We start from the raw sequence: 26,629 nt of genomic DNA on the forward strand, positions 1-26,629 counted from the left end.
ACAATTGAGCTCAAAATTTCTGTTGCTAAGCAAAACAGTTGTTAAATGAGTTTTGTCCGATTTTATGACCTTTTTGTCACAGTTGTTAAGCAAATCACTGGGATGGTTAAGTGAATCATGTGGTTGTTATGCAAATCTGGCTTCCCTCACTGACTTTATTTGCCAGGTGCCAACTGAGGAGGTTACAAATGGTGACCATGTCACCCTGGGACAGTACAACTGTCATAAATACGTGCCAGTTGCCAAGCACCCAAAGTTTGATCATGTGATTATAGGGATGCCACAACGGTTGTAAGTGTGAAAACCACTCATAAGTCACTTTTTTCAGTGCTGTTGTAACTTTGAATAGTTAATGGTTGTTAAGTCGAGGACTACCTGTAAAACATAATAATAAACTAGAACAAGCAATATAAGACAACAAAATGGAAAAGAGGAAAAACAAACTTACGCCATTTAAAGAAGCATTCAAACACCCTTGTCAAATAGCCAGCTCTTTCAAGAATCTTAGAAACACCATCAGGGTGAGCCTATCTGAATCTTGGGGGGGGGGGGGGGGCTATGAAAGCGAAGGTGTACTTTCAGGACTCAACATCTTTAGTTAATCAAAGGAACCTAGAGTATGCCAATCCAGCTAGACTGTATCAATGAGAAAGATATGGCAGACAAATGGTTCCTTAAGTAATTGGGCCCTGTGCCACATAGAGCTTTATAGAATAATAAACATTACCTTAAATCACACTTAGAAGCAAACTGGCAACCATTGCAGAGAGCAAAGCAAGGAAGTTACATGTGCATGCCTGCATTTTAGATCAACTGTAGAGCACTTGTAGTAGTCAAGTCATAAGGTGAACAAAGTGTGACTGCATGTCTGAAGAACCTCCCAATTTGGGAAGAGGCATAACTGGCACTCCAGGTGAAGCTGTACAAAGGCCTTTCTGGCCGTTGCTTTCACCTGCTCAAGCAGGAGCTGTAAATTCAGGAAGACCCCCAGATGGTGCACCATCTTTGAACAGGCTACACCATCCAATTCAATCCTAAAATGGCTAAGGAGCTATGGGTTTTTGAGCCACTTACAGCCTCTTTGTCTTGATAATATTGAATTAGAAACAGTTTCTATTCATTCAAAAACAAGCATCCAGATACTGGGACAGAATACTGTCCAAAGGACTGTCCAAAGGGTCAAAAGATAACTTTGAGTATAACCAGTGTACTGTGCCCTGATGTACAATGTACTGATGTAGTCCGGTATATGTACTGATCTCACCCAAAAGTTCCACAGAGATGTTGACTAACAGGGAAAGAAAGTAAAACGCTATGGCACCTCACAAATAAGGGGGCTAAGACACAATACTCACAAACATACATCCCCGCATCTGATATTGGCCTCAGAGAAAGAAAGAAAATTACTGAAAAATGTATCCCCAATCCACGGAGCAGAATCAGAGAGTTGCTGTGGTCAGCAATAACAAAAGCAGCTGAGAGATGTAGGAGCACATCTTCATTTTGCTTCTACCACAAGTGGAAGTGCAGCCAACTTCTCAGTACTAAATTCTGCCTGAAACTTGACTGAAATCGGTCTACATAATGCAGTTCCAGAATTCTTATCAACTGCAGGCTGACCACCTTTTCAACACCCTTTCCCAATAAGGGAAGGTCAGAAACTGGATGAGAGTTATGAAAACACAGTACCTCCAAGGATAGTCAGTTGAGGAGGGGCTCCAAGCCTCTTTCAAGGCAGGTAATATTTCCTCCTTCAAAGAGACCAACACTATATCACATACTCCACTGCAGGTCATCTTGTCAACATTTTTCTGATACAGGAGGGGCTTAGATCCAATGAATGGATAGCTGAACTGATAGCACAGAGAACTCTGTTCATTCTCAAGACTCCCTGACTCAAACACATCCCAAATCATACTACTAAACTATGCCTCAGGCACCTCTGCAGCCCTGCCCAATGACAGTCCAAGTCAGAGCAAATATGAGAGACTTTATCCATCAGATAGTTTAAATAATAATCCTCACAGCAGCTCAACTTCCAAGGGAGGTATGGTGAACTAAAAATGGTTCCATGCAGAATCAATGATTATGGTAAAGACCAAGAACTAGTGAGTACATCAGTTCCTTGGAACCTCTCCGAATAATAAGACAGGAAAGCACCTGCTACATGAGCATTTGTATAAGGGGGTTGTCAACTCTCAATGTTGACATTCCACGCATACTGTTGGCGGAGCCGGATCTCAGATTACAGTAGCTGGTTGAAGATCGGTGTATCTATTGGGTAACGTGTTTTATGATACAGACTGAGTGTGGAGGAAAGGAACAGGGGCAAAGTTCAGAAGCAGATAAACAAAGCAAAGAAATAACTGCAAATAAATCTTGCCTAATGAATAATGCTTAATGAAGCTGTTAATAAATCACTGGTTTTTGTATTAAAACATTGGCTCTATTATTATTAATTAGTTATAGCATCGTTGGGAAACTTTACAGGGGTCTTAATTTATTTAGATGACATTTTGGTATATACCGAGACCAAAGCAGAGCATGTAAAACTAGTCTGGGCTGTTCTAAACAAACTTTATGCTAAACTCTAAATGTGAATTCCACCAAGAAAAAAATCGATAATTTAGGGTACTGCATTTCACAACAGGGCATAGAAATGGACCCTCTAAAAGTGCAAGTGGTATTTGATTGGGAACCACCTTGCATGTGTAAACAGTTACAAAGCTTCCTGGGATTTGCCAAATTTATCTGCCAGTTTATCCCCACTTTCATTCAGATTGCCTTCCCCATCACTAAGCTTTTAAAAACAAAGGGGGATGATAACCCAAAACCGAAGCAGCCTTTGAACCGGACAATGAAATGCCAAGCTGCATTTGAAAAACTTAAATGGCTGTTTTCAGCAAAGGCAATTCCAAAGCCCCCAAAACAGAGAAACCATTCATCATACATGCAGATGCCAGCGATGTGGCAATAGGGGTGGTCCTGCTTCAGAAAAATGAGCATGACCAATTACAACCATGTTCTTACACATCCAAAAAGTTGAATGAGACTGAGCAACGGTGGACATTTGAAAGAAAGAAGCTTATGCAGTTTGGTGGGTGCTTTTAACCTGGAGGTATTTCCTAGAGAGGTGTAAGATCCCTTTTGAAGTCTGGGTGGATCATAAAAATTTAGAAGCCCTAAAGATCCCAGGGAAATTCTCCCCAAAACAAGAATGATGGGCTCAGTACTTTAAACGGTTTGAGTTTACACTCAAATATTTCCCTGGGGGGAAAAACTTTCTGGCAGATGCACTATCCAGAAAACCACAATACAATAGTATGAAGCCAGATATAATCAAATCCCTAGTACAAAACAATCAATTAGCCGCTAAAGTAATCACCAGATGCAAGGCAAAACAAGAAACGTTGACGGACAATGACATCACCCGAACTTTTAAACAAGCTTTGGCCACCGATAAATGGTTTTTGAGCCATAAATCTAGCTGCCTGATGAAAGATAACTTAGCTTGGTGGGAGGGAAGTTGTATCCAGCTAGCCAAAGACTGTGCTTAATGGCAAGTTGCCACAACTCCAAATTAGCTGGACATTTGGTTTTGTGAAAACTTGACACCTAATTAAAAGACAATTTTGGTGGCCATCACTGAAAAAGGACCTAGAGAGCTATGTAGCTAGCTGCCCCATTTGTTCAGCAGCAAAAAGACATCAGGGGAAAACCCCAGGACTCTTACAGAAGGTAGCTGAACCTTCGGCACCTCGGAGAGAGATTGCTATGGACTTTATTGTTGAACTACCAGAAAGTGCGGGGAATACTGTTTTTTTTTTAATAACAAAAGTTTTATTGGTTTTTTTCAAATATTTTGGGGAAAAGGGTACATAAATGTGGGAAAAAATTTTTGACAGCTACATCATACGGAAAGTGGTACTTCCCCGGAATCTTGCATCTCTTTCATATTTTATATATATAAAAATATCATTGTTACATTCATATTAGCAGTTATTTTACTCAATTCTTTGACATCTTCAACCATACTTTATATCACTTCTACATTTCATTATATTAGCAATTGTGATATGTTTTTAATTCATTTCTGTGACTTAAGTTTCATTGCTGTCTCCTCTCCCCTGTCTATTGGCTGAGCCAAGGCTCCTTCCCCCTTCATGTCTTGTGTGCCGTCTCTTGTTTCATCTAGGAGGTCCTTATGTTTTCCCATGAAGGCTTCTGCCTCCACCACTGTGTTAATTCTCACTCTACCCCCCCCTCCCAAAAAATCAACAAGCCTTCTGGAATTAACCACCGAAACCAGATATTTTTTTCATATAACTTTTTAGTTAGAAAGAAGAATTTCTTCCTCTTATCTCTTATTCTTTTGGTATCTGTTTCAAAATGGTTATTTCTTTGTCCTTATATCTTAGAGGTTCCCCCCTTTGAACTCCTAGAATCTCATCCCTTGTAGTCTTTCTAAAAAAATTTAACATGTACCTCCCTTGGAACATTGTGTATTCTAGCATATGCTGAATTGATTCCATATATCAGGTCAATATACCACCCTAGCTGCTGTTGATCTCTTTTAATATAATCTGCTAACATTGTTATCATGGTCTCTTTTATGTCTTCACCCTCTGTTTCAGGTATATTTTGAAATCTAAGAAAAAAAGACATCCTTTCAAATTCCATTTTTTCCATGTAGCTCTCAAATCCAACATTTTTTTTTGTAAAGCCTTCATCTCTTCTCCAACCCCCACAGCACCCTCCTCCAGAGCATTTATTTTTTGACTATTTTGTAAAGTCTGTTGTTGATTCTGTCTGAGTTCTTCCTTTAAGTCCGCCAGCTGCTTTTTTATTTCGTCCTGTCCCTTTAAGAGTGTCTGAAACATTTGGTGGAACGTTTCTTGAGACTGCTGTTCCCCCTCGGGGGCTTTTGGTTGCAAAAAAGAAGTTAATTGAGTTTGCGGGGGAACCAGGCTTGAGACAGCAGAAGATAGAGCCGAGGCTGGTTTGGGTGGAGGCTTTTTTGCAGGCATTTCAAAGTTCAGAAAAAGTTATAGGTCTAAGCAGAAAAGATGGCGTCTGTAGGAGCGCGCTGTCAGGGGGGGCCAAGAGACAGGCAAAGTCCAGTGTGGGATATTGATCTTCATTACAGCTCCCCTCTGGTTAAGATCAATTTTTCCCAATCCAAGTAGGAGTTGTACAAGGAGATTCCTCTAGGGTTCATCCGGGTTTTATAATTCCAGCGCAAAAAGTTTTTCAGAGACGACAGTTCATTTGTAACAACAACAGAAATGGGGGAAGAAATGCCATTTTGGCTCAGCCTTCCCCAGGGATCGGAGAACAGTCATTTAGAAAGTTTCCATTCATAGCTTTTTAGGTCAGCTCACTTTCTTTCTTCCGCAATTGTTAAAAAGGGTCGTTAACTCATTGCTTGAAAGAAGTGAATATCAAAGGTTTTTTTTCCCCCAATTCTCCCTCTCTCCTCCGAGAGAGAGAAAGATCGTGTAGAGCCGCTTTTCCGAGGGGGGGGGAGAACAAACCCCCCTCTCCAATCTTAACACTTCACAAAGATCAGAGTCTTAAGGATACTGCTAATCCTCATTTACTTGGTTGTTCAAAGAAAGTAAAAAGAAAGACACCGGGGGGGGGGTCCCCCCTCACCGCATTTCTGCTGTTGCCTTCAAGTGGAGCGTTTTCTTCCGATCTCCTCCGGACAAAAGTGTGCGTGGCAGGCGCGCCCCCCAAAAGCCTCCCAGTGCCTAGGGCAGTGATAGCGAACCTATGGCACGCGTGCCACAAGTGGCACGCGGAGCCATTTGTCAGGGCACGCGAGGCGCTGCCCTGTCAGCTGAGTTCACCTTTTTAAAAGCCATTTTTCGCCCTCCCCAGGCTACAGAGGCTTTATAGGAGCCTGGGGAGGGCGAAAAGAGCCCCCCCGCCCCCACAGAGGCCCTCCGGAGGCTTCAGGGACCATCCGGAGGCTTCCCTGACGCCTTCGGAGCGCTTAAAACGATCCTCCGAGCAAACCGGAAGTCACTTCCGGTTTGCTCGGAGGGTGGTTTTAAGTGTTCCGAAGGCTTTAGGGACCGTCCGGAGGCTAGTTACCGGAGGTTACTTATGGTTTGCTCGGAGGGTGGTTTTAAGGGTTCCGAAGGCTTCAGGGAGGGCCTCCAGGGGGGCGGGGGAGGCTCTTTTCACCCTCCCCAGGCTCCTATAAAGCCTCTGGAGCCTGGGAGGGCAGAAAAAGCATGTAAAAATGGGGGGGTCGCGCGTTGTGCACGCATGCGCACTGAGGGGGTTGCGTGTTGCATTATGGGTGCGGCACGCCCGCACATGACCCCCCTGCGCTCCCCCCACTTGTGGCACGCGAGCCAAAAAAAGCTTCGCCATTGCTGGCCTAGGGCAAAGCTGGCAGCCCCCCTGCAGCCGCCGCTGCTCCAGGGGGCTCCAGCAAGCCGCCCCCTCGGCAGGAAGCCCCTACATGGCATCCTGTGCCCCCCCGTAGATCAGGGGGGGCCACCGGGACGGCGAGCGGGGGACAGCATGTCCGTCGTCCACAGAAACAGGAAGTAGAATCAAAGTGCGGGGAATACTGTTATTTGGGTCGTAATAGACCTGTTTTCAAAACAGGCACATTTTATAGCTTGCCAAACAATCCCAACTACCAAAAGTCTAGCCAGGTTATTTGTGATACACATCGTCTTCATGGAATCCCACAGAGAATCATGTCCGAAAAAATTTTGGAGGGCATTTTTAAACTTACTTGGCACCGCCGAGGGGTTAAGCTCTTCGCACCATGTGCCGACTAACAGTCAGTGTGAGATAACTAACTTGGTACTAGAACAATATCTAAGATGTTTTATTAATTTTCAACAGGATAACTGGACTGAACATTTACCTTTTGCGGAAGTAGCATTCAATAATTTGTACCCTCAAGTACTGGTTTTATCCCTTTAAGAGTAGCAAGAGGCCAGGATTTCAGCCCTATGCCTGAACAACCCACAGAAGAATCCACTATTCTGTCACTTAAGGAGTGGATGGATACCTTAGAAAACATATTGCCAGTAGTTAGATTAGCTTTAAAGGAAACTAGAGAGACTTTTAAAATTCAAGCTGACAAGAACAGAATGGAACTCAAACCTTTTCATGTTGGAGATAGAGTATACTTATCTACAAAATTCCTGAAATCATTACAGCCATCGAAGAAATTAGGGCCAAATTTCATTGGACTTTTCCCTATCATTAGGGTCATCAATCCAGTAACTGTAGAAGTACTCCTTCCAAAGACACTCAGACAAGTCCACCCAATATTTCATATTAGTTTACTCAAACGAGAGGTAATCTCATCACTCAGACCATCTGCACCTATACCAACTGTTCCCATAATGATAGAAGGTAAACAACACTTTGAAATCAAGGAAATTCTTGACTCTAGGATCCACTGGGGGAAACTCCAGTACTTAGTTGCTTGGAAGCATCTACCCTCATCCCAAAATGAATGGGTAGCTAAACACCATGTTAGGGGGCCTACTTTACTGAAAAAAAATCACTCCCAATATCGTAACAAACCTTGTTAAAATACTATGGTGGAATTTTTGTTTCTATCTTTTCACAGGTGGATCTCTCCTTTTTCTAAGGAAGGCAGCATGTCAGATCCCTAAAAGTGATACTGCCATTCAATTTGGAGAAGGGGGGGGGGGCTTGGATTCAATTTATTAGCAGAGCCTGTGACAATTGATATTTTAAACTTGTTTCCTGGCGCTGAAGCATCCTGAGATTTCCTCATCTTTTGGGGAATGTTTATGATGGCCATGTGGGATGGTTCACTTTAATATTTAACAGAAGATAGCCATGGGAATGTATGCTTATCCGGTTCTCAGGGCAGCTGGTAAAGGAACTATCTTCACACGTGTATTGGCTAAAATCTGCATTCTGATTAATGGGAGGGGTCTCTACTGTTTTAATTCTACTTGCCTTGCCTAAGGGGATTCAGATGTTGCTTTGAACTTATTGTTTTCACTTCTGCTTAATAAAAGCTTCATTTTGAAATACTTCAAGAGTCTTCACTTTCTTAAGTAAGAAGGAGGGGCAATCCTTACACAGTGGCTCAGCAGAAGTTCCAAGGTGTCTCCTTATCCAATAGGGACAGGTGAAACTGAACAAGGCTGTTAGATGGATTTCTGTGGATATAATAAGGCTCAAGAAATAATGCATTTTGTTGCCTTTATTGTCACAAGGTAATCTCTAATATAGGTTATGAGCCATGTCCAATCAGACTCACGTCAACTCTTCCTCCAATGCTGCTTCAGACTTCTCTTCTGTTGTTTCATTTTCCAGATGTCCTTGCTAAGCCAAGGTGCACCCTCAGTTGGTACACAAAGTGGCTGCATAAGGGTGATATGGTCCAAGATCCAAGTCATCTGCCTATTTCAACAAGCTACTAGAAGCTCAAATAAACTGCCCACCAGATCCTTACAGAAAACTCCAAGCTCCTTCTGGAATCCTACTGCGTTCAACAATGGGTTGGGGTGGTTTTTGCCTTCTCTTAAGAGAAAGGAGGAAAGAAAAAAAACTGTCAATGCCAAAGATCAGTAGGAAACCATCACCATTAGGATAGCCCATTCTTCAGAATTAACTTGTGATAGTGAGTATAAGTATCAAGAACTTGATTGTCCCTTGCTAATAGCAGATGTCAAGGGAATGGAATGAAAGTCACCAATAATAGCAATATTGAAATTTCTAGCCTAATAATCTAGATATCAATAGAATCTATGCAATGAATGAGTCAAATAAATGGGTTCCCTTTTATGAGGTTGCCAGTATTTTTAAAATCAAGATTAAACAACAAATATAAATAAATAAATCACTTCATTCACCTTAGGAACAACACAGTAGTTGCATTTTCAAAGGACTTTGAAAGAGTGAGGTCTTAACTGTTTTCTAACCTACTAACTGAGACAAGGCCATCTTTTTTTGGGAGGGGGGGGATAAGCTGTTATACAGAACAACTGCCACCGTTAAGGTGTTTTATTTCTGAGTTCCACCTTGCTGACATTCACTAGGTGGAAGTACCTCTAAATGCCATCTATTTTATTTTCTTACTGTAGTGGCGGAATTCTCTTTTCAGTTTTGCAGATACAAACACCTAGCCATAAGATAATAATCAACAACTTAGACTTCATCCAGAAGCCAAATAAAATCCATGAAGTTTCTACAATATAGATGGCAAATGATAAAAAAGGTAAAAACTGTTAATAGCTGAACTACAACATTTTGGACAAAATTAGTTTCCAAATATTTTTCAGTGGCAGTCCCATGTAATGAGCTTTGTAACAATCTAGTCAAGAGATAATGAACTTTGTAGTAATCTAGCAAGAGATCACAGGGAATGAGTGACAATCAATAAAGCCTTCTGTTCCAGGAGTAATCACAACTACCCAAAGATTCTTTTTTCATTCTGCCTACTATCATAGAAGACATGACTCCAAGACAATTGTCCAGATGTACAGCTGCTCTGTAATAGTAAAGCCACCAATCAGTCAACGATGGTATTCACCAGAGAGATGGCTTCTGGAGGAAGAGTCATTCTACTGTGCCACAACTGAGCCTTACTTAACCCACACAGATCTTCCTAGTCTCAGACACTGTTATAAGAATACAAATCCAGCTGCTGAATGCAGGTGGCTCAGAAGGATACTAGAGTAGATGGCACTGAACACTAGTCACCAACTCCTCCCCTCTCCACCACTCAAATCTCTCTTGTTATCATCAATAAGCATTATCAGGTTTTAGCCCTGTATTTTGAATACTGTCTAAAAAGGGACCATAATCAGTTTCAATCTATATGCACACATACGTTCACACAGCACATGCAGTATACATTTAGCATTCAAATATAAAGTAGGTTTCTAAGAACTGAGAGTGAATTATCTGTATTCAAGTCACAGAAAAGCAATTATCAGAGTATGAGAAAAAGAACTGGTGATAGGAAGAGATTAAGAAGAAATCCACTGATGGAAGACAAATGCTCATTTTTGAAATATATAAGCAGAATTTGAATAACTGTTCGTCAAGACTACTAGAATCATATAGTATAAACTCTAACACTATAAACTAGATACATAATACTATAAACATACTATAAACACAATTCCTATGGAAAGTTTATATGATGATCTAAATCAGGGGTGTCAAACTCAAGGCCTGCAGGCAGAATCCGACCCACAGGGTGCTTAAATCTGGCCCACGGGGCCGGCCTGGAAACAGCAACTAGCCTGCAGTACCTCTGGCAGCCAAAACAGGGTGCAGGGAGGCCACCCACACCCCGCTTTGGCTGGCAAAATGCTGTAGGAGGCCATCCAGGCCAAAAGCAGGCCGCAGGTGGGCCGCACTTGGGCCCAGCACCAATTTTGCCCAGCAGGGTGCTGCAGGAGGCGTCTATCCCTTCTCCCTCCCCTGGCCAGCCCGCGGAGAACTACAATAATGATCCGGCTCTCAAAGAAATCCAGTTGACACCCGTGATCTAAATTGTCCCTTTTATGGTTTACTTCATCTGTCCTCTTCTGACAAGTGAAATTTTGCTTAAATGCATGCATGTATTTGTTATCCACATGCATAACAGCAGGCCAACATATATTGCCTTACACAACTTGGTAGTTATGAGTCCGAATAATATAATTTATTTTTGTCTATTTTATTAGTTGCAATCCCCCAAAATAAATTACCTTTGCATATTTGGCATACATCTGTTCATCCAGAGGAAAACTCTGGACATTTCTTTCATCTCTGGCATGAAAAGTACCAAGCTTGACCCACTTATTTGTTGGATATCTAGGAAAACAATGCATTAAAAAATCAGAAAACACAATGACTTTATGAATAAATAGCAAATAAGAAACTTCTTAAAATGTCATATAAATTATACAATGCTTTCTACTTTGCATATGAGATCATCATCATTTTAGCCATTGTCTATCACTACAGGATAAAGGCCTCTTCCACATTTTTTCAACAATACAGTCCTGAACTTTCGTTTGCCAACAATGCTTTCTATTTTACAGATAATACCATCATCATCATTTAGCCATTGTCTATCCACTGCGGGATGAAGGCCTCTTCCACATGTTTTCAACCAATACAGTCCTGAACTTTCTTTGGCCAATTGGGCCTGCAATAATTGCTGATGTCATTGATCCATCTTGTTTTAGGTCTCTAAATGGATATTTTTTATCAAGTGGGATCCATTGTATGACTACCTTGGTCTACCTGACATCAGTTCTTCTTGTTATGCCCAGCCCATTTCCATTTCAATTAGTTTACTCTCTGATTGATATCACATACTTTTATTTGTTCTCTAATCCATGTGCCTGTCATGTAATGCAGAGCATGTATCTTTCCATGACTCTTTGGGCCATGTATAGTTTTTATATTGATTGTGAGGTTAATGCCCATGTTTCACCAGCATATGTTAGATCATACATTGATCAAAAACTTTTCTCTTGAAGCAAAGGCATAAGTTCTTGAACTTAGTTTGTCAAAAACCTGCCAACCACATTTAACATGCCATTCAATTTCCTTTGTTGTATCACTTTCCATTGAGATCTGTCTGCCAAGGTATATGTAGTGGTCCTTCCATAGCTCTGGTTCTGGCTGCAGAGGCCTTTCCTGAAGGGCCTCTGATGGAGAAATGGAGGCTGGGGGCGCCATGCACATCAATCTGGAGCCCGTTTCTTGGCTGCAGAGACATTTCCTGAAAGAAGGCCAGGGGTGAAGCAAACATGGGCGACAGGCTGCTGCAGAAGAATTGGCCAGCAGCGGGCTCCTGTTGGGCGGGGCTGTCGGTGAGTCAGTAAAACACACCCTCCGAAAATAAGACCTGATGCCTTTTTTGGTGGAAAAAAATATAGAAGACCAGTCTTATTTCTGGGGAAACACAGTATTATCTTGGCAAAAGCCATGTAGATGACTGAAAGAAAGCTTATTGGGCGATAGTTCTTTAAATCATCCGGGGGCCCTTTCTTGTATATAAGAATCACTTCAACATTTTTTCATGAATCAGGTATTTTTTCTTCTCCGAGACATCTTAAGTATAGTTTTGCTAGTATCCTGTGTACAGTGTAACCACCAGCTTTCACTATTTCAACCATAATGCAGTCATTTCCTGAAGCTTTGCCATTTTTCACTGATTTTATGGCACTTGATATTTCCTCCACTAGAATATCTGGCATTTCCTCTTTTGTGGGTGTTGTTACTTTTGAGTGATGTTTATCTTTGTATAGCTCTAAATAAAATTTTCCAATTATTTCTAACATTTCCTGTCTTGTTCTACACACAGAGCCATCTTCAATTTTAATGCAAAACCTTCTGTCTTGTATTTATAAGCTTGCGTTTTACTCTATTAATCCCTTTGTTTTCTTCAATTGCCTTTTTCACAAGCTTCACATTACAGTGACACATTTCTTATTGGATACATTTTCTTATGGTCTTGCAAAGTTCAATGTACTCCAGTTTATTAGTGAAACTTGCAGGATTAATCATTGTCCATTATTTTTTCATTAAATCAATAGTTTCATCAAAGTTTTTTGACTATACAAAAATCTTTTCCTGCGGTGCTATAGATGTAGCAGATTCAAGGGTGTTTTTGACTATTTGTTCATTTTGGTCCATAATATTCATCTTTTCCAAATCTTGCAGTGGAACAAAGCGATTTGACAAATTAATCTCAAAATTCCTGTTCTCCTCTAACAACATATCACTCTTTATTTTTTGTGATTTCATACATTCCTTTTAACTGTCTATCTTCACTTTAGCTTGTACCATTCTATGGTCACTTCCAATGTTAAAATGATTGATGACAATTGCAGAATATGGTTCTATCACTTGACATGATCTAGTCAATTTTGCTTGTCCATCCCAGATGGACTCTTCCATATCCATTTTCTGCTAGCTTTTTTTCTTGTAAAATGGGTTCATTACCTAAAGTTCCTGTCCTTCAGCAAAATCTACTATTCTGTTGACTCTATTATCTCTTCCACCACTTCCATATAGGCCAGTCGTTTTTTTCTCCAAGTATTGTTCTTCCTATTCTTGCATTAAAGTTACTCATTAGTATTTTGTATTGGCATTTGTCTGTGTTGAAAGCAGGCTACATATGATATAATTATGTGAAATTAAAATGGAAAGAATTTAAAGCAGCCCGTTAGCCTAAATTTATTATTTTAAAAAAGCAGTTTGGTATAACCATAATAAAAACTAGCTGAAGCCTTATTCACTTGTAAAGTTAAGAATTCAATTTTTTCCGGCAAAGAAAAGAACTGTAACTGAGAATTTGTTAAAAAAATACTTTCCCGAATATTAAACTTTAAATAAGCATGCTAGATTTCTCTGCTAAAATCATGAACATTATAAAAATTATGAAATTACAAATACTGAAAATGACTTTCAGTTTCACTAAATTTTGTGACAATAAATTCTACAATTGGATTCTTATCATGAGACATACCTGTCACTGATAGACACCAGAAAATCCTTGGGAGTGGATGAGAATAACTCATGATTAGCAATATCCAGCTGTTTTACTTGTATGGGTTCACACAATTCAACAACAAACCTTCAGGACAGATAAAAATTACATTATGAACTGCATGTTCAAAGCTATTTCTCAAAGAACAGATAAAACTATAGACTAAGCCAATAACCATTTTATGGCAATTGATCCCAGAAATGTGCTTCAAAATGGTATGAAAATTTTTTCAAGTGCATTAGTCATTGTTTTTCATACAAAGAAAGCATCAGCAATACAATAAAAATCATTGTGCAAAATAAGGCTTAATAACAATTTATCAATATCTTGGGGACATTTTAACTGTTATACCATTTTCTTCATTCTTTTCACTGCCAAATATATCAAGGAGATACATGTATTCTACAAAGAGGTATGCATGCTTTCAAATAAAATCTTTTTCTCTCATAAAAGAGGTTATGAGACTGCAGAGCTAAGAATGCTGCAAGAAGTCAAAACGTAGTAGTGAATAGGTACTTTAATGAAGAATTCTGAATAAAAATAAAGCCAGTTACATCTTTTCCAAATTTTAACTAACGGAAATTTTAAATACTTGGATTGGAAAATAACATTAAGATATGTTCTTGCATTGAAAGAGTAACACATTTATGGCACTCCCAATTAGATTGCCTCATCACTACAGGCAGATTCTTAAACTGAAAAATACCAGGATTGTATGCTAAATTTTTCCAGTAAGATCACCCAAAGTATGATATAGTCAGATGATAGGCCCCTCAAGTGGGATGGGGCTCCAATTTTCAAGAAGAATTGAGGAATTTTTGGAGCATTGTTAATGATGTGGCAAGATTAAAATGTTCTGATTTGTAATGCAAATAGAGATTAAGGGAAGGTGGAGGGATGATTGGGGTGTATGGGGAGCTGGAAGGGAAGTAAGGAAAGTGAGTCATTTGTAGCCTGGGAAAATCCCTACATTTCAAGGTTGCCTGATGGAAAACTTTCGAGAGGCACAGGCTGTTTCTCAAAACAAAATAATTGAAATGGATTGGAGGACAATGAACATGGGGTGGCCGAGGGAGGAAAAAGGGGGATTTTAATTATGCTACCTTTTGCACCAAAATCTCAGAACCAGCTTTGCTTCTTACTGTATCTATATGGATCTAATCAGTAAAGTTATACTCTTGGTAAAATAATATCCCAGGTGGGTTTTTTTTGCTGCATATGCCAATGGGACAGTTGACATTAAGCCAGTTCTCCCAGTACTAGCCACCTGGACCTCACAAGGAGGCCAACAACCTGAGATGTTGACAGCAGACAAGGAATCGAAGGAAAAGAAGGAACCAGGAGAACTCCCAGCCTGAGGGGCTCTGGCAATGTTACACCCTGGAGCAGGGGAGCAACCAGTGGGCGCACACACCATACAGAAGGCTGAGAAGCTCAAGCAGCCGATGAACACAAGAGAATGAACAAATGATGCCCTGTATCAGGGACTCAAGAGCTGCTGGGCAACGAACATGAGCAAGGTGGCAGAAGCTGAAGACCGCTTAAGTGTTCTCGGGGGTAAATGTGGTCCGAGAGAGCAAGTTGAAAGTGAGGCAGCCAGGCAACTGGGATAAGCCCACTGAATGGAAGCTCCCAGTCACCACCCGCAGCCCATCAATGGTGCAGATGAGGGAGAAGTTTGGCAGCTTGGAGATTCAAATGGCCACATTGCCTGGGACCATGGCAATGGGAACCAGGACAGGAGGAGTGAAGTCACTAGCGGCATCGACTATCCCGTTTCCCTATTTCTTGGAGCCGATGGTGCCAACTCTAACATGTGCGACTGGACCTCTGTGCAAGGGACGACAACAGCTAAATCTGCCACCCTGCCCCCAGCAAGCTGTCTCGGCAACTCCAGTGTCAGAAGGGGTCCCTGCACCAGTGCTGGTGGGAGCGATAGGGCTGCTGCCTGGGTATATCCTGGTGCAAGAATGGCCACCCCACAGATGGTTTGCTTTGATGAGTGTCCAGACAACCTGACCTACTTCCTGTCCCAGGTGTGGCACCATGTGGAGCGTTTTAGATGGATATACCCAGACAACGCAGTTCAGGTCCATGATGTTGCAGCTAATTTGGAAGGGAACGTTTCAGGATGGCTGATGTCCCTAGATGGTGGTGAAGCTCCAAAGCTGAACAGCCTGGATGTCTTCATGCAGATCCTACAAGAGTGGTTTGAGGATCCCATGTCGGCTTGACATGCAGAAGCCTGCATCCGCACCCTGAAGCAAGGTAAGTGGACGGTGATGGAGTATATCCCAGACTTCTATAGCCTGGCTAGCCACCTGAGAGATTAGTCCAAGTGCATGCTGGTTTACCAGTTCCTAGAGGGACTAAACAAGGAGCTATATGAGTTCTGGTGATACAATGGTTAGAATGCAGGACTGCAAGCTACTTCTGCTGACTGCCAGCTGCTTGCAATTTGACAGTTTGAATCTCATTAGGCTCAAGGTTGACTTAGTCTTCCATTTTTCCAAGGTCGGTAAAATGAGGACCCAGATTGTTGGGGGCAATAGGCTGATTCTGTAAACCATTTAAAGAGGGCTATAAAACACTGTGAAACAGTATATAAGTATCACAGCTGCTACCCTGAGGGATGCCACACAATTTGTGGGCATGGTAACGAGTGGCCACTTAAAGTAGAAATCGATTTAATAGAGTACCACAATCACACTGCGCAAGAATTAAGGCAAGATCTGAGGCAAAAGGGCACAAAATCATACATATCAATATGTGACCAAACCCCCTCCCCCTGGTAACCTTCATCCCAGTGTCCAATCTGCAAATCCCTTAGGTGTCATGTGAGTTCCATCTTCAAGGAACATCATCAGGTTGGTATGCAGGACGGTTGAAACATACCCAAGATCCATAAAGGACTCAAATGCCTGTACACTAATGCTCAAAGTTTAGGAAACAAAAGAGTGAAGTATTAAGTCTCAGGACCCATTGATCTCTATCAGAACCTTGCCATTTGCGGCGGAGGGGGAGAGAGATAATTTGGGCTATGCTTGTATGAAGGTTTCATTTGTTATTTTTCTCTACTTTAAAAAAAATGTTTATTGTTAAACAAGAAAATGGACATGGTGAAACCGTCTTGGCGGCTCTACACCATACAGCAAATACTACAAATCTTTTCAATACATACAAGCAATGAGAATTCAATACACATTGCTACTTACTGATTATATATACATACTTAACCTCTTCTACATGATTGCAATTACATTATAATTACATAATATACTACCAATATTGCCTTATGTTTCAATCTATGCACCTTTGTGCTTATTTGTTCCAACTTCCCTTCCTTAAATCCAACCACTGATAAAATCTATCCCAAATCTCATAGAACTCTCTCTGTCCTTTATTTTTCAATTCTAGCATCAGTCTATCACATTCTGCACAATCAAATATTTTCTTTATTATTTCCATTTCGTTAGGTATGTTTCCACTCTCCCATTGTTGGGCATAAACTATTTTTGCAGCTGTTATAATATGTAGTGTTAAGTATGTTAACTCTTTACTTAGATCCTCTAATAATTCCTAGTAGGAATATTTCTGGTTTGAGTTCCATTCTCTGTCCAGTCATTTCTTCTAACTACCTTTGAATTCTTTGCCAATATTCTTGGCTTTCTTCCATGACCACATGTGGTAGTAGGTGCCCAGTGTTTGGTCACATTTCCAGCATTTAGGTGATAAATTTTTATACATTTTGATTAGCCTGGCTGGAGGTAGGTGCCACCTGTAGAACATTTTATATAAGTTCTCTTTGTATGATGTGGCCAAAGTTATTTTCCTGTTCTTATCCCACAATTTTTCCCATTTTTCCAATTTGATATTGTACCCAAAGTTCTTTGCCCATACCACCATCGTTTCTTTAACACGCTCTTCCTCCATTTTTTATTCTAGTAAAAATTTATACATTGCTTTGATCGTTTTCTCCTCTGTCCCTAATAAGCTTATCTAATGCCATTAATTCCTATTGATGCCCCATGTTCTCATATCTTTCGTATAACTTGACTGAATTTGTAAGTATGACCACCATTCTAATTCCAATCCTTGTTTTTAGTTGCTCTTTTAGTTAGATTAAAATCTTGATTTTAATCCCCATGATCATCTAATATATCTTTATATGTCACAATTTCCCCCCAGTTTATAAGATTTGGATACACCACCACTTCTAGGGTGGAGAGCCAGTTCGGTATTTCCTTATAGTTCTGCTTTTTTATTTTGTTCCATATCTCCAATAGAGCCAGTCTTATTGTATGTCTTTGGAAGTATTGGTGTCTTTATGTCTTTCATACCAGAGGAATGCATGCCATCCTGCTTGAATATCATAACCTTCTAATGTTAATAATCTTTTGTTTCTTAAGGTTATCCATTCTTTGAACCAGGTGATTGCTGCTGCTTGGTAGTATAATTCCCAATAGGACAAACCAAACCCTCCTCTTTCTTTGGCCTCCTGAAGTAGTTTCAATTTAATTCTTGACTTTTCCCCTGCCATATAAATTTCAACACAGTTGTCAGCCCTCGGGCTGCCATTCGAATGGAGCCCATCCACCGCTGTATGCTGCCATCACTCTGCTTTGCTGCCGATGTTAGTGTGCCACTGATGCCCTCCCTCTCCTTGCCTGTTCCTCAGCACTCTATGGAGCTCTCAGGCGTCCCCATCTTTTTCCTCTGGACGGCGGCTCTCTTTTGATGTCTGAGTGGCTCTGCAGCAGCCTCCGCATGTTGAGGAGGCAAATCCATAGTGATTCTTCCAGTGCATGGACGAGCAGCACCGATCTGATTCCCCTGGCGCATGTGGAGGATCCATGTCATCCGAGGCGGCCTCGTTGTTGTTGTTTACAGTGGCTAGAGTGGCTGAGCGAATGGGACTGTCTCATTTGGAGGCGGACTGTAGGGTGGAGTGGTTATGGAGGTCTGTGCCCGTATTGTTGATTGGGTATGGTGGAAGGAGGGAAGGAGGGAGTTAATGTATGTGGGTGGATATGGGAGGGGCGAAGTGCATATATACGGTGGTGAGTTTAACCTGGGTTAGAACTGATTTGGATTTTGTTTGTATCATACATTTGTCATTCAGTGCCGGCTAACATTTGATTTGCTAGAGAGAGATAAACAACCTGTCTTTCTGTTTCAACGTGATTTTCCGGAATGTGACAACAATTTTGTTCAGATTGTCAAAGTACTTTCTCTCTAATTTTATAGGTATATTTTGAAATAGGAAGAGTAATTTTTACAGAACACTCATTTTAATTGTCGCTATTCTACCTATAAGGAAGAGTCGAGTGCCTTTCCATCTTTCCAAATCTGTCTTTATCTGATTTAATAATTTAATATAATTGCCCACCTTAATTGATACACACCTTGCCATCAGATAGATCCCTAGATACTTCAACTTTTTTGCTAAATGAATCTTCATTCCCCTAGTCAAATCATCTTTTTGTTTGTAAGTCATATTCTTAGCTATCATTTTAGTTTTCTCCTTGTTTACTTTTAGTCCGGCTACTTCTCCATATTCCTCCAGTACCTCCAAGAGCCTCAAACCCGATTGCAGTGGTTCCTCTAGAATGAAAACTAAATCATCTGTGAAAGCTTGCAATTTATAACTTTCATCTTTAATTTCCAATTATTTAATCTGTGTTGTCTTTTCTTATTGTTCTTGTTAGTACTTCCAAAGACAATATAAATAACAACAGGGATAGTGGATGCCCTTGTTTAGTATCTTTCCGGATTTAAAAATTTTGTGTCTCTCTCCATTCACTAATACTTTGGCCTCCATTTGTTAATATATAGCCATGAACATATTTAAAAATTTATCACCAAAATCCATATCTTAATTGTTGCAGCATAAAGTTACATTTGACATTATCGAAAACTTTTTTGACATCTAGGAACATCAATACCGTTTGTGTCTCGCTATGTATTTTGTAATATTCTAGCACAGCGATGGCGAACCTTTTTTGGCTAGCGTGCCATAAGTGTGGGGGGGGGGTGCAGGGGAGTAGTGTGCGGCTGTGCTGCACCCATAATGCAATGTGTGACACCCCCCCAGTGTGCATGCGCGCACTACAGGCACGACCCCCCATTTTTTGCATGCTTTTTTGTGCCCTCCCAAGGCTACAGAGGCTTTATAGGAGCCTGGAGAAGGCGAAAACAGCATCCCCCACCCCCCTGGAAGCCCTCCGGAGGCTTCAGGGACCTTCAGGACGCTTCCCTGAAGCCTCCGGAGCAGTCAAAACGACCCTCCGAGCAAACCGGAAGTGACTTCCGGTTTGCACGGAGGGTCGTTTTGAGCGCTCCAAAGGCTTGAGGAACCTTCAGGATGCTTCCCTGAAGCCTCTGGAGCGGTCAAAACGACCCTCCGAACAAACCGAAAGTCCGTTCCCGAACTTCTGGTTTGCCCGTAGGGCCAGTTTTTTGCTCTTTTCGCCCTCCCCAGGCTCCTATAAATGGCTTTAAAAATGGGTGAACTCAGCTGGCCAGTGCGCACATGCGCGCTGGCCAGCTGACGGGGCAGCGCCTCACCTGCCCTGACAAAAGGCTCCGCGAGCCACCTGTGGCATGCGTGCCATAGGTTCGCCATCACTGTTCTAGCATATCAAGTATTATTCTCATATTGTTCCTAATTTGTCTTTTTGGCAGGAAGCCATTTTTATCCATATATGAACTCATTTAAAAGCCTTTTCAATCTTTCAGCTATTATTGCCATAAATATTTTATAATCTGTATTCAACAATGAGATAGGCCTATAATTTTAAATTAAAGTTAAATCAGTATTTTCTTTTGGAATCAATATAATATTTGCCTCTATCCATCATTGTGGAATCTTTGCCTCATTTAACACTGCATTATATATCTCAAGCAGCACTTGTCCAAATGTATCCTGTAGCTCTTTATACAATTCTACTGGCAGCCCATCAGGGCCTGGTGTTTTATTATTCTTTTGTTTTTTTATTGCCTCTATTAATTCTGGCATCCTTATTTCTTTGTTTAACATTTTTCTTCTGAAATTTTAGGCAACAAAGCTTTCTTTAAACATTTTATTACTTTATCTTCCGAATACCTATATGTATCATCATACAATTTTTTATAATATTCCTGCACTATATTCTTTTTCTGCTCATTCTGATAGCACATCTCTCCTTCCTCATTTTGTAGTTTAATAATCCATCTTTTCTCTTTACGTTTCTTCAATTTATATGCTAACTAGCTCCCTGGTTTGTTTGCATTTTGAAATAAATTTTGGTTAGTTTTTTTTGTCTCTCACCAACTCCTCCTTCTCAAGCATATTCAGTTTATATTTAATTAATTAATTAGCTCCCTTTTTTGACGTCTCCACTTTTTCTTCTCTTTTTCTTCTCTATAGCAGCTCCCCTCATGTACGCCTTTGTAGTATCCCGTAAATTTTGTAGGGATGTGTTTTCTTTTTTAAAAAAATCAATTTGTTTTTCCATTGTCAGCTTGAATTTTTCCTCTTTTAGGATTGACCTATTAAGGGTCCCATACCATTTTTTATGTCATTTCCAAATGATCCTCATTGGGTTATCATCTGCCTATGTATTTGTGTCAATTTCTGCTTCTTTCACTTCTGCATTCAATTCCATTGACATCCATGCCATGTAAAGTCTGGACCAGGCCTCCTGTCTATTGGAGTAATATGTATATTGTATCTTCCCCTGATTTCTCTCTCTCCAGGTATCCTGTAAATTTAATTCATCTATCATTTTGAAGAAAGTTTTAGGCAAAATTCTTCTAATTCCTATTTTTTAATGTATTGCTTCATTAGTCTAATTCTTTGTCTACTATCGCATTAAAATCTCCTAACTTACAGAGATTATCACATTCTACCATGTTTCCCCAAAAATATGACGTCCTGAAACTAAGGCGATGCCACATTTTTCGGGTGGGCAAAAATATAAGCCCCCTCCTGAAAATAAGCCCCCTGGACAATCCCCCCCCTCTGGCCAGCCAGAGCGCTGCTCACTGACCTAGCGGTATCCCAAAGGTGGCAAGCCGTGGGAACCCAGGGGGCAAAGGCGTTTGTGTTGGTTGGTGCCTTTGGATACTGCTAGATTGGTGAGTGGCGCTGTGCCCAGCTGGAGAGGGGAGTTGCTGGACGGCTGCTCTCTTGCGAGCGGGCTCCCGAAGAGCTGGGCGCAGCCTCAGGAGCATCCATGAAGATACCACACTCACGAGCAGCCACCCAGCAAATCCCCTTTCCACCCGGGCACAGCGCCATTCACTGACCTAGGGGTATCACCCAGGCTCCCATGGCTTTTGGCACATTCAGAATGCCTCTAAGTCAGTGAATGGCGCTCTGCACAGCTGGAGAGGGGGATTTCACGAGCGGCTGTTCCGCTCCCCGCTCGTGTGCCTCCCAGCCTCACGATGTCCTGGCCCAACTCTCCCTGCAGAGCCAGGGCATCACCACTGCCACCGCCGCCATCCCAGGATGGCTTTTTCTGCGGCTTCCAAACCATGGAAGTAGGCTCCTGTGTCTTCTGCCAGTGGCCACTCTGGGAGTAAGCTTTATGGTTGTATGCTCTGGGAGTACACTCTGCCGGTGACCGGCCTACAACCATAGGGTGTAATCCCAGAGCGGCCACTGCCGGAAGACTCGGGAGCCTACCTCCGTGGTTTGGAAGCTGTAGAAAAAGCCATGATGGGATGATGGCAACAGTGGCGGTGCCCTGGCTCTGCAGGGAGAGTTGGGCCAGGGCATTGTGAGGCTGGGAGTCGCACGAACAGGGAGCGAAACAGCCGTTTACACAACCCCTCTCCAGCCATGCAGAGCACCATTCACTGACCTAGAGGCATTGTGAATACGCCAAAAGCCGCAGGAGCCGAGGGTGGTGAACAGGAGCTCAAGCGGTTGGCGATACTCCTAGCTCAGTGAATGGCACTGTCCCTGGCTGGAAAGGAGATTTTCCAGGTGGCTGCTCGTGAGCGTGGTCACTTCACAGATGCTGTGTTGTGCTGCGCTGTTGCGACAGCGCAACACAGCCATTCGCCCCTTCTGCCTCTTCGGGAGCCCACTCGCAAGAAAGCAGCCGCCCGGCAACCCCAAAACAATAATCCCTCCCCTGATAATAAGGTCCAAGCCATATTTTGTGGGTCAAAAGAAAATGAGACCCTGTCCTATTTTCGGGGAAACAAGGCATGTCTCAGATAATATTGTGCACTTTGTTGTAAAACTGTTCCTGTCCCCCATTAGAGGCATAGATTTCTACTAAAAGGATCTGCCTTTGACTTCAAAATTATTTACACAATTAAAATTCTGCCCTCTTCATCTTTATAAATTTGTTAGGCCATATTGTTTCTTTAATATACAACGCTACTCTTTTTTGTTGTTGGTCTCAACCTTCCTAATGCCGCGACCCTTTAATACTGTTCCTCATGTTGTGATGACCCCCAACCATAAGATTATTTTATGTTTTCCATATTTTTTTAAAAAAATATGTGTTTTCCAATAGTCTTAGGCGATCCCTGTGAAAAGGTAGTTTGACCCCCAAAGGGGTCCTGACCCACAGGTTGAGAACCACTGTTTTGGAAGCTTATGTAGTACACTGCTTTTTCTGATTCGAGAAGGTAACTGTTGTCTCTAATTCTTTGTTCCCCGGGATTAATTTCTCACTCATTTTGCCCACTCTTTTTTCTTCTCTCTCAATCCTCTCTTTCATCAACTGCAATTTTTGCTCATTTTTATTGATTTGTTGTTGGAAAAATTCAAATTTATCATCCCTTTTGCATTTTTTCTTTTAAGTTCTCCTGTATCGTTTCTTACCTCTCCTATCTCTTTTTTCATTTTGTCCTGGTTTTTAGTCATGGCAAATAAATAATATCCTAATGATACTTATAATGTTTACAATAGTCACAGTGGTATATCAAAGATACTTCTGGTCGTGGCAGTGGTATTGATGATGATTTCTGGATTCCAATAGCTTCTAGACGATTACTAAAGTTCAGCTCAGTAATTTTCTAACATTGCCTTCTGCTCAGGTTATTTTTCTCTGCTTTGATGTATCTTTGGGATGTTGGGAGGAGAGAAAGAATGTGCCTTGGGCCATCTGTTTTGTTTCACCATCAGAGGAACAAGATTGTGGCACCTGGGAACCACCTGTTGCACCTTCTCAGCCCAAAGTTCACACATCTTCGCACTTCAGGATTGGCTCAAAGATGAACTAGAAATTTTGAGGGGCCTCGAAAGGAGCAGTTTAACCTAACACTCCAGCACGTGAAATTCAGATTCTGCATACACTCTCTCTGCTATCACTGTCTTCCAATAAAAGTTCCTTTTGAAATGCAGTTCATTTCAAGATTTCTGCTTTCTTCAGAAGGCTGGCAAGGTAGGACCTTACTTTAGGCAAAAGTTGAAAAGCAGTCAACCCAGAGAGGCTCCATCCCTACCGTGGGGACCATGCAAAGAATGTCCAACCAGGACAGCAATCATGAGGAAGCTGAATGCGAGGAGGAAGCCCCCATTAAGGCTCAACCTGACAAAAGCATCAGCTTATGGACAAAGGACAGAATCATCCTTGGCAATCTGCCGAGGTGGTCCGTCAATGTAGGGAAGAAGAAAGACTGGGACGGAAGAATCCAAGGAGTCACCTTCATCCGGGGCAGCCGACAGCAGGGTTGAAAAAGCCTTTATGAGGACTATGAGATGGAGGAAGCAATGGGCCGATCCAACCAACTCACGAAGAAAGCGGTGCATCTCATGAGAGAGGTCCTCCAAGAAATGAGAGTCTGAGAAGATGGGGCCTGAATCGCTGGAGAAAATAGGGGCCGAGAAGAGAGCCCTGGTGAGCAAGATAATTTCCCAGCATGTCAGGCATGCCTCCTTCAATATCCAAGGAAGAAAAACCTCAATGCCATGTTAATAGAGATAAAATACTTTTACTAGATATGAAGTGAAAGCAGCTGAAAGGAAAGCAAGATCTGAGCCAGAAAGGCGGGAACATATACATATCAAACGTTTACCCAGCACTCTCCCCCCAATTCCCCAACCCAGTGTCCAATATGTGACTCCCTAAGGTGTCATGTGGGGTGCATCTTCAAACAGCCTCATCAAGTTGGTATGTGAGAAGGTTGGCCTTGACCAAGTCCAAACATCAGCTACCAGTATGCACAGAAGATGGTGAGAACAAGATTCCTCCAGTACAATATTATTCCCTTCCCCAATACCATGCCCTCCCATTCCTATGGCAGCCGATAGTAAGCAAGCGTAGCAAAGCAGCTGTAAGCAAGTAACCAAAAAAGAGGCTGACATCCGGCCTTCCTTCAGAAAGAGATATCATCCCTGCAGGAAGAGAGAGGGGAAAAACAATACAAAATAACAATATAGCATACACATCTATTATAAAATCAAGGCTTATCGGGATAACTGGTGTAGAACTTCCACAAAAGTCTGGGAGCTCTAACATGAGATTTGTCAACCCATTCAGCCTGGGAAGGGGGAAATGTTTCCAGGAGACCAAATACTGAATGCGACCCCTATGTTTTCTGGAGTCCAAGATTTCTTTAACTTCAAAATGTTACTCTCCCTCAATAAGAAGAGGGACCGGAGGTGAAGGTTGAGGCGGACGAAAGGAAGTAGTATGCTCTGGTTTCAACAGGTTCACATGAAACACGGATAAATTCTGCTAAGGTTTTTCGGCAGGTCCAACTTCACCGATACTGGATTTATGATTTTTACAATGGGGAACAGACCTATGTACTTCGGCCCCAACTTCTTCGACTTTTGGGTGGTTTGCAGAAACTTGGTGGACAAAAACACTCTATCCCAAACTTGGTACTCTTTCGGCTTAACCCTTCTCTTATCCGCTTGTCGTTTGTGAGTCTGGTGTGCCACATTTAACACTTTGTGGGTCATGGGCCAAAACTGCCTAAGTTAATCACTCCATTCAGACAAGAACAAAATTTGCAGTTTCTCTGAGGCAATTCAGGAATTGGCACAAAGTCCTGACCAAAGACAACTTTAAAAGGGGTCATGCCGGTACTGCTGTGTACCAAATTATTGTACGGCACCTCTGCGTGTGGTAACAGTTCAGCCCAATTATCCTGTTGATAATTGATGAAACATCGAAGGTACTGCTCTAAAACCGAGTTAGTCCATTCACAAGCCCCATTGGTCTGAGGATGATGGGAGGAGCTTAGCCCCTGGGTGGAGCCAATGAATTTCAGGAACTCTTTCCAAAAGAGGGAGGTGAATTGGACACCACCACCACCCCGTCTGAAATAATGTGTTCAGGCACTCCATGCAACCTATATACATGTGAAATAAACAATTTAACCAATTACTTCGCTGATGGGATCTTCGAACACGGCACAAAATGAACCTGTTTGGAAAACAGATCGGTGATAACCCAAATAACTGTATTCCCAAGATTTTCTGGTAACTCGACAATAAAGTCCATTGATATCTCTTTCCATGGGGCCCCAGGATGGGCAACACTTTGGAGGAGAACCAGGGGCTTCCCTGGTGGTCCTTTTGCGGCCGCACAGATGGGACAACTGGCTATGTAGGACTCAATGTCTTTTTTCATTGAAGGACATCAAAATTGCCTCTTAATCAGATGCAAAGTCTTTACAAATCCAAAATGGCCCACCATTCTTGAATCACGGGCCCGCTGAAGTACGACAGGTTTCAGGTCAGCCGGAACATACAGTTTAGCTCCTATCCACGCGAGTCCATCTTTTATGGTGCATTCATTCATCAGAATGTTCCTTGAACCAGTCATCGGATTTAAGGTCGTCTTTGAATTTGTTCATTAGGTCCGTAGTTACATCTAAGTTTACTGGGCCTTGGCTCCTAGTAATCATTGGGGCAGCAATATTTCTAGCTGGAATGACCAGATGAATCACGCTGAGTTTAGAGCTGTTGTACTGGGGAAGCCTGGACAAGGCATCAGCCATAAAGTTCTTTCCCCTGGGATGTATTTCAGGGTAAAATTGAACTGGTTGAAGTGTTGTACCCAACGCATTTGTTTAGGTGACAGTTTTTGTGGGGTCTTCAATGCTTCTAAATTTTTATGATCAGTCCATACTTCAAAAGGGTGCTTTGCCACCTCC

At 41.8% G+C, this 26,629-nt stretch overlaps 1 protein-coding gene across 2 annotated transcripts in view; it reads right to left on the reverse strand.

Moving 5' to 3' along the window:
• The window catches only part of SUCO (SUN domain containing ossification factor), a 261,352-nt gene that overhangs the window by 113,377 nt on the left and 121,346 nt on the right, over positions 1–26,629 (reverse strand). For both annotated transcript variants that reach the window (XM_081947135.1, XM_081947134.1), the window contains exons 10-11: positions 13,496–13,603; positions 10,719–10,824 (exon numbers count right to left, since the gene is read on the reverse strand). In XM_081947135.1, coding sequence (XP_081803261.1) covers positions 10,719–10,824; positions 13,496–13,603 — 214 coding nt within the window. The remainder of the gene's footprint in view (positions 1–10,718; positions 10,825–13,495; positions 13,604–26,629) is intronic.

The sequence above is a fragment of the Natrix helvetica genome (genome assembly GCF_964273705.1).
Source record: "Natrix helvetica genome assembly, chromosome: 3".
NCBI lineage: Eukaryota > Metazoa > Chordata > Lepidosauria > Squamata > Natricidae > Natrix > Natrix helvetica.